This window comes from Mytilus galloprovincialis, chromosome 2 (genome assembly GCF_965363235.1).
Source record: "Mytilus galloprovincialis chromosome 2, xbMytGall1.hap1.1, whole genome shotgun sequence".
Classification (NCBI taxonomy): Eukaryota; Metazoa; Mollusca; class Bivalvia; order Mytilida; family Mytilidae; genus Mytilus; species Mytilus galloprovincialis.
In genome coordinates, this window is record NC_134839.1 from 37,195,541 (window position 1) to 37,204,506 (window position 8,966).

General features: G+C 33.4%; 1 protein-coding gene across 2 annotated transcripts in view; it reads right to left on the bottom strand.

The window, feature by feature from the left end:
* The window catches only part of LOC143063516 (IQ calmodulin-binding motif-containing protein 1-like), a 31,264-nt gene extending 22,306 nt beyond the window's left edge, over window positions 1–8,958 (bottom strand). For both annotated transcript variants that reach the window (XM_076235716.1, XM_076235715.1), the window contains exons 1-4: window positions 8,770–8,958; window positions 8,006–8,168; window positions 7,375–7,513; window positions 6,381–6,480 (exon numbers count right to left, since the gene is read on the bottom strand). In XM_076235716.1, coding sequence (XP_076091831.1) covers window positions 6,381–6,480; window positions 7,375–7,513; window positions 8,006–8,168; window positions 8,770–8,878 — 511 coding nt within the window. In that variant the 5' untranslated portion in view covers window positions 8,879–8,958. The remainder of the gene's footprint in view (window positions 1–6,380; window positions 6,481–7,374; window positions 7,514–8,005; window positions 8,169–8,769) is intronic.
* Window positions 8,959–8,966: the final 8 nt, after the last annotated feature.

Below are 8,966 nucleotides of genomic sequence, written 5' to 3' on the forward strand. Positions count from 1 at the left end.
TTACCATTCCATGTAGATGTGTTTTTGAAGAATAGAATTTATTAACTTGAATATTCGTTTATTATCTATGCCAGAAAGGAGCATTAAACAGGGCTTTACTTGACAGTGGATGTAGAGTCTGCAACAAAAAACGAATCATAGTATATTTTTAGCATTCTTTTAAACACATACAGTAGACGACTTTAGTTTTAATACCGATTTTGCCGCAAATACTAATATTCTCTTAGAAATCAAAGACGGTTACTTCGAAGTCGATAATAGGGCTATCTTAACTAGTTATCGTAAGTGTATACTAAGATAGCCGTTAAATTGTTAAGATAACCCACGAGGGGATTGCAGATACTCTCTTATCACCATCGTAATCTTCTTGTGACGCGTTTTCTCTTAAATGAAACTTAAGATAGGTTTTCATGATACAGGGGCCCGCGGTAACAAGAAACTTCTCTTAAAGTCTTCGTAAGTCATAGTTTACGATTACACAAAGAATGCATTAAGGGTCATTTTAAGAGTGTATCAAAAAGCATTCTATTTTCGTTCTTTTCTTTCCCATAACTTCGTTTGATAAAACCCTTAAAACATTCTTAGTCTAAGCGCACTTATTAATTTTCGGACTTATCCGACAACGTTTTCTTTGAAATTCTTTGATTTACATGTTAGTTTGTCCCGAAAAAATCTAGTGAAATGTTTGTATCGTAGGGCTATCATGACTAGCAGTGACACGGACAGTGAATTAAATGTATGCAATTACTTTTGCAAATAATCTTACATGTTTTCAATTTGTTTCTTAATCCGTTATAAATCAAGAGGACTTGAGCGGCCAAGCAATACACGTACAGTTTCATTCCCTGACATTCCTCATGTGTAAAATAAAGGTCATTTTCATTCTAAGATAGGTTGATGTGTGGGTAGAACCGCACTTACATTAAAATGTTTTTTTCACAAGACGACGGGCGTATCATGCGCTCATGGCGCAGCTGTTTATTTAAATATTGATCCAGTCGAAATTCTATCTAAAACACTTACCACTCATTCAAAAAAGAAGGGTCTGACTTGTTTTTATCATACTGCTTTTATTACATTATAGATGTCTGTTTCCGTTGATTCCGTTAAATACCAATTCCTCAGAGCAATTGGTACTTTGCGGAACGGAACGGAACGGAAAAATAAATTAAAAAGTTTAAATCAGATTCAACTTGATCACTGTCTCTAATCATCGTCGGAACGGGCTGTTGAAGGCCTCTTTTTTAAAATATAATTACCGATGGAAGGAGAAAGACTTTTTGTGTAACCTGCCTTTGTGTTAAATTTTGTATTATTGATCAAGTCGAAAATGCTATCTAAAACACATACCACTCATGCAAAAAGAGGTGTCAGACAATTTTTGTTATCATACTGCTTTAATTACATTAAAGATGTCTGTTTCCGTTTTTTCCGTTAAATACCAATTCCTCAGAGCAATTGGTACTTTGCGGAACGGAACGGAACGGAAAAATAAATTAAAAAGTTTAAATCAGATTCAACTTGATCACTGTCTCTAATCATCGTCGGAACGGGCTGTTGAAGGCCTCTTTTTTAAAATATAATTACCGATGGAAGGAGAAAGACTTTTTGTGTAACCTGCCTTTGTGTTAAATTTTGTATTATTGATCAAGTCGAAAATGCTATCTAAAACACATACCACTCATGCAAAAAGAGGTGTCAGACAATTTTTGTTATCATACTGCTTTAATTACATTAAAGATGTCTGTTTCCGTTTTTTCCGTTAAATACCAATTCCTCAGAGCAATTGGTACTTTGCGGAACGGAACGGAACGGAAAAATAAATTAAAAAGTTTAAATCAGATTCAACTTGATCACTGTCTCTAATCATCGTCGGAACGGGCTGTTGAAGGCCTCTTTTTTAAAATATAATTACCGATGGAAGGAGAAAGACTTTTTGTGTAACCTGCTTTTGTGTTAAATTTTGTATTATTGATCAAGTCGAAAATGCTATCTAAAACACATACCACTCATGCAAAAAGAGGTGTCAGACAATTTTTGTTATCATACTGCTTTAATTACATTAAAGATGCCTGTTTCCGTTTTTTCCGTTAAATACCAATTCCTCAGAGCAATTGGTACTTTGCGGAACGGAACGGAACGGAAAAATAAATTAAAAAGTTTAAATCAGATTCAACTTGATCACTGTCTCTAATCATCGTCGGAACGGGCTGTTGAAGGCCTCTTTTTTAAAATATAATTACCGATGGAAGGAGAAAGACTTTTTGTGTAACCTGCCTCTGTGTTAAATTTTTTATTATTGATCAAGTCGAAAATGCTATCTAAAACACATACCACTCATGCAAAAAGAGTGTCAGACAATTTTTGTTATTATACTGCTTTTATTACATTAAAGATGTCTGTTTCCGTTTTTTCCGTTAAATACCAATTCCTCAGAGCAATTGGTACTTTGCGGAACGGAACGGAACGGAAAAATAAATTAAAAAGTTTAAATCAGATTCAACTTGATCACTGTCTCTAATCATCGTCGGAACGGGCTGTTGAAGGCCTCTTTTTAAAAATATAATTACCGATGGAAGGAGAAAGACTTTTTGTGTAACCTGCCTCTTTGTTAAATTTTTTATTATTGATCAAGTCGAAAATGCTATCTAAAACACATACCACTCATGCAAAAAGAGTGTCAGACAATTTTTGTTATCATACTGCTTTTATTACATTAAAGATGTCTGTTTCCGTTTTTTCCGTTAAATACCAATTCCTCAGAGCAATTGGTACTTTGCGGAACGGAACGGAACGGAACGGAAAAATAAATTAAAAGATTTAATAAAGATTCAACTTGATCACTGTCTCTAATCATCGTCGGAACGGGCTGTTGAAGGCCTCTTTTTTAAAATATAATTACCGATGGAAGGCGAAAGACTTTTTGTGTAACCTGCCTTTGTGTTAAATTTTTTATTATTGATCAAGTCGAAAATGCTATCTAAAACACATACCACTCATGCAAAAAGAGGTGTCAGACAATTTTTGTTATCATACAGCTTTAATTACATTAAAGATGTCTGTTTCCGTTTTTTCCGTTAAATACCAATTCCTCAGAGCAATTGGTACTTTGCGGAACGGAACGGAACGGAAAAATAAATTAAAAAGTTTAAATCAGATTCAACTTGATCACTGTCTCTAATCATCGTCGGAACGGGCTGTTGAAGGCCTCTTTTTTTAAATATAATTACCGATGGAAGGAGAAAGACTTTTTGTGTAACCTGCCTTTGTGTTAAATTTTGTATTATTGATCAAGTCGAAAATGCTATCTAAAACACATACCACTCATGCAAAAAGAGGTGTCAGACAATTTTTGTTATCATACTGCTTTAATTACATTAAAGATGTCTGTTTCCGTTTTTTCCGTTAAATACCAATTCCTCAGAGCAATTGGTACTTTGCGGAACGGAACGGAACGGAAAAATAAATTAAAAAGTTTAAATCAGATTCAACTTGATCACTGTCTCTAATCATCGTCGGAACGGGCTGTTGAAGGCCTCTTTTTAAAAATATAATTACCGATGGAAGGAGAAAGACTTTTTGTGTAACCTGCCTCTGTGTTAAATTTTTTATTATTGATCAAGTCGAAAATGCTATCTAAAACACATACCACTCATGCAAAAAGAGTGTCAGACAATTTTTGTTATCATACTGCTTTTATTACATTAAAGATGTCTGTTTCCGTTTTTTCCGTTAAATACCAATTCCTCAGAGCAATTGGTACTTTGCGGAACGGAACGGAACGGAAAAATAAATTAAAAAGTTTAAATCAGATTCAACTTGATCACTGTCTCTAATCATCGTCGGAACGGGCTGTTGAAGGCCTCTTTTTAAAAATATAATTACCGATGGAAGGAGAAAGACTTTTTGTGTAACCTGCCTCTGTGTTAAATTTTTTATTATTGATCAAGTCGAAAATGCTATCTAAAACACATACCACTCATGCAAAAAGAGTGTCAGACAATTTTTGTTATCATACTGCTTTTATTACATTAAAGATGTCTGTTTCCGTTTTTTCCGTTAAATACCAATTCCTCAGAGCAATTGGTACTTTGCGGAACGGAACGGAACGGAAAAATAAATTAAAAGATTTAATAAAGATTCAACTTGATCACTGTCTCTAATCATCGTCGGAACGGGCTGTTGAAGGCCTCTTTTTTAAAATATAATTACCGATGGAAGGCGAAAGACTTTTTGTGTAACCTGCCTTTGTGTTAAATTTTTTATTATTGATCAAGTCGAAAATGCTATCTAAAACACATACCACTCATGCAAAAAGAGGTGTCAGACAATTTTTTTTATCATACAGCTTTAATTACATTAAAGATGTCTGTTTCCGTTTTTTCCGTTAAATACCAATTCCTCAGAGCAATTGGTACTTTGCGGAACGGAACGGAACGGAAAAATAAATTAATAAGTTTAAATCAGATTCAACTTGATCACTGTCTCTAATCAAGGACGACGTGAGGTCAGTCTAGATATCATAATGCATGACTTGCAAATGCGTTAATTTCATGATAATTTATCAGGACAATCCGACATATTCATCTACAGAGTATTTCCCGATGTTATACATTATTACACATTTCACCTGTGAAGATGAGATTTAGTATACATTTGTGTTATTTGTATATGGAAAACCGTAAAACACAGAAATTTTAAAGTTTGTTTTGTTTTAAAGATTTTTCGAAATTTTGATAAATGCCCCCTTTGGATACCTTAAATGAAATTCTTTTCCGTTCCGTTCCGTTCCGTTCCGTTCCGTAAAGTACCAATAGCCCTTTTATACACAACAACATATTCACTTTGGTTTCGTTGTTTACCTAATATTCACTATGTACTTGGTAACAGTTATTAATTAATTGAATAGAAAATATTATAATAAATATTATTGGAAGCCGAATTGACGTCAAATAGGTGCCGATTTGACTTGAAGCCAATTTAACCAGGTGCCGACTTGACTTGTACGTTTCAATTCCTCTGCGATCGTTTGCGGTATTTTCTTGAGAAAACCTATTTTCCATCATCAAAGAGAAGAAGAAACTGCTTGAAATGATTCCCGAACGCTTCGTGATTGTTAAAATAAGTTTAATTCACTCAAAAAACAATTTTAAAACTTGCGATGTTTAATTCTGTATTCTGTTTAAACAGGAAGTTTCAAAAGCACGTGTAAAAGAAGAAATTAACCGGTGAGAGTGGAAATCCGTACATAACATATATCACTATAGTACGACTTTTAAAGCAAAACAGTTTCATCCTTTTGTAAAACAGTCTTTAATATACCTATCACATTAATGTTTGAAGGGTCTTAAGCTTATTCAAACCATATAAGTCGGTATGAAACACCAAAACGGAATGATAATAACCGATTACGTTTTGTAGTTTACAAAATTCTGGACTGGTTCCTGTCAAACTACAACACTTTGTTCGACTGTAGTGGAATACAAACAGAAACCAGTTAGTTTGTAAACTGGTTCCTGGCTGATTACTACACAATGCTCATGCATAATGATAAGGAACACAAGCACATTCCAGTTTGTATTGAAATTAGTAAATACGAAACCAAGCGCGGTAGGCAGAGAAATCAGGTCGGCAGTTATGGAACAATGACTGCGTCATTTTCCAATAACAAAAAACTTCATGAGTGCCTTTGGTACATTCTAATCATTTTCTGTGCTTTATTTTGTAATTCATTTGATTGTATAGCTTAAATTTTGGGCACCATGATTGGTTAATAAAATTATCTATCTATCTACTATTATGTCATTCAAATGAAAACTTTCAAACCCTTAACTTGTATGACTAAGATTTGGATACAATGTATGTCTCATGAAAATTGTGTTTTTAAGGTACTAAGGTGTTGTAATATGTTCTATTACATTGTATTAATTAAACATTTGTGGATTCCAGCAATTCATTACGGTGAACCAGACATGTCAACAGGTCTCATCACGGCTAGTTCGGCGGCCGGCCATATTGGATAAGGGGCAGATTTTCCTAATGAAAGTAAAAATGGTGTGAAAAATACGGGGAAAATCGTATAAACAGAGCATTTGCTTGGAAACTTGCATAAGATTTCCCATACTTTCATACTGTAACCCCCTCTTTCAAAAAAATCTGCACCCTATCCAATATAGCTGAACTAACCGTGAAGAGGCCCATTGTGAATTTGGCAGTAAAGTTCAGCCAATGAAAAAACTGTTACATAAGGATTGCATTAGAAACAAAATGTTCATTAAAGTCTAATTGAACAGAAAACGTTCGATCTTACTGCATTCAAATTCAATATTGTTTGATATGACTATACACTCAATCTTATTTCCTTAAGTTCTTAGATTTACCTTTTTTTGGCACACTAGTGTGTCCTGAGGCTAAATATACAATAGATTCCAATACACCTCTGTAACATGCAAGTAATTTATTTCTTTCCTTCATGTGACCCTACAAATATAAAAAAAAGGAGTCTTAAGATCCCACTTCAAGAACAGCAAATCTCCTCCATTTATCATAATCATACATTTGTAACTATTAAAAAAAAGTACAGTCTGCTCACCAAGTATTATATGTCTTGTATTCCAAATTAAATATAAGTTGCCATGAAAAATATCTATCGAACCAGTATGCAACTATAGCTAGTAACCATGACGTTTAATTTATCAGATCTACCATTTATCTGGGGTCACTAAGGATATATACGTTTCTCACAGCTCTGTCTGGAATCTTGACATATCTTATATTGTATATGATTGGTCACTAAGAACAAATAATTCATTTGGTCTACATATGACAGGGTTCTCACTAAGATTATTTTAAGGCAATTCCACATGTTCCAGGGACTTGTCAATTTTCCCTTGAAAAGTCCAACAGTAACATGAGGATATTGCTATATGACCTGATAGAGCAATTAAATGACATTAATTTCAGATTACTTTTAAACTTTTGCTATATAATGATGATATACATGCATGTGTACAGTTTAAACAAAATATTTCATTCTTGATGCATTTTTGGACTCACAAGTTTTGAAAAAGGTGAGTCCAGACAGATTTTCATGAGTCAAGGACTCATGAACTTGCCTTAGTGAGAACCCTGAATTATGATTGTTCAATAAGAATATGTTACTGAAAATTCAGAAATTATTGAGAGGTTTGTATTATTGCAAAAAATGTGACATAGTTGTAAACGCAATAATTTAAACTTGCATTTTGAAATATTTTATATGAATTAAACAGGATTTTTCTCAAAATCTTAAAAATTAAAATTGCATTTAAGTATAAAATAATAAAATCACAATAATAAAATGCACACAATAATTTCTGAATTTACAATACTTACAGCTCTGTCTGGAATCTTGGCATATCTTGCTTGTATACGCCTGGTCACTAAGAACATATTGCTGACAGATTCAAGTAGCACCTCATCCTCAAACTTCTTTACTTCTGCACTAGGAAGATCTAGGCCTGTACACACTTGACTAAAAATGGTTAATTATGAAAAAGTAAATTAAATTAAGACAATTGCTTAAACATTATCTATTCCTTGATAAAAGTAAACTTCAGATCAGTAAATCTGACACCAATATTACATAAAACTACACTGAACAGCTAGCTCAATATGTGATAAGGGTAAATGTTGTACTTTGTTTATATTTATTTATCATATATGTAATGAAATAAGCCTTATTGTCACCATGGTCACTATAAACTAAAGTATAATTTGTACTCATGTGTCTCATATAAAAATAAGAAGATATGGTATGATTGCAAATGATAATGACATATATTTGATTAACAACTCTGGGACCAGGTGATTTTCCTGCTGCACTGAAGACTCATTGGTGGCCTTGGGCTGTTTTCTGCTCTTAGGTCAGGTTTTTGCCTCTTCAACACTTTCCCAATTTCCATTTTCAATTTTATCAGAAAACAGTTGATGTAATTCATTACATATAGTTAACAATGATTAATACCTGAGTATAGCAGCCAGTGAAGCGGCAATTTGCCATTCTCCATCCACAATGGAAAAGTCTTGTTTCAAAACTAAAACCAGGGCTTGCAACAGATTGTATTCCCATATTTCTTTCCTAATTCTCATACCATCTTTGCTTCCAGCTACAGCTGTGCTGAGGATTTCTAATAAAATAAAGTTTGAAATATACACATATACATGATAAAATGTAAATTTTTAGCTAATTTTGTGTTCTACACTTTTGAGATGTTTGGCCACCTTTTAGGGGGAAAAACATATTTGTATGATGGACCAAAACAACCAAGGCCAAAAAGGGGCCAAACGTTTCCAATCCGTAGAACACAAATTGTTCTATTTACATGTATACAATGATTGTTTATGGTATAAGACAGTGTATAAGTATAAAATGAAATCATGGCTGAAACTACTTTTTTTATACATGCCAGAATTGGTACATGGCTGAAACGATTAGACTGGAATTGACCAATTGTGAACTGGGTCCATGGTGGAAATGTCTTGTTTCCATATACACAAGTACAGATATGGACACTGAGACAGATCATAAGCAGATAAGTACAAAAAAATGAAGTAAGGATAGTCTTTTTAAATTCTTATTTCCCAGTCAATAACATTGATATTTATCTTCATTTCGAGGAAGATTATGAAATGATTTTTTTTTATATCTATATGTAGGTTTAAATCTTTGTGTAATATATTTGAGCATGACTGGTCTTGTTCAAATCAAAATTGAATGACTATAATAACCTTTCAGCCTCAGAAGTAAAATTGGGATACGTCTGTCTCGTGTCTCTGCTACCTCAGATGCTAAATTGATAACACGTTTATCTCTGGTAGGACTCGGCTGTCTTGACATTTTAAAAATATAAGTTGAAACTTGCCACACAAAAATGTTGTTTACATGGTCATTTTGGCGCTTGCGACTGAATCAGCATTACGTTTTA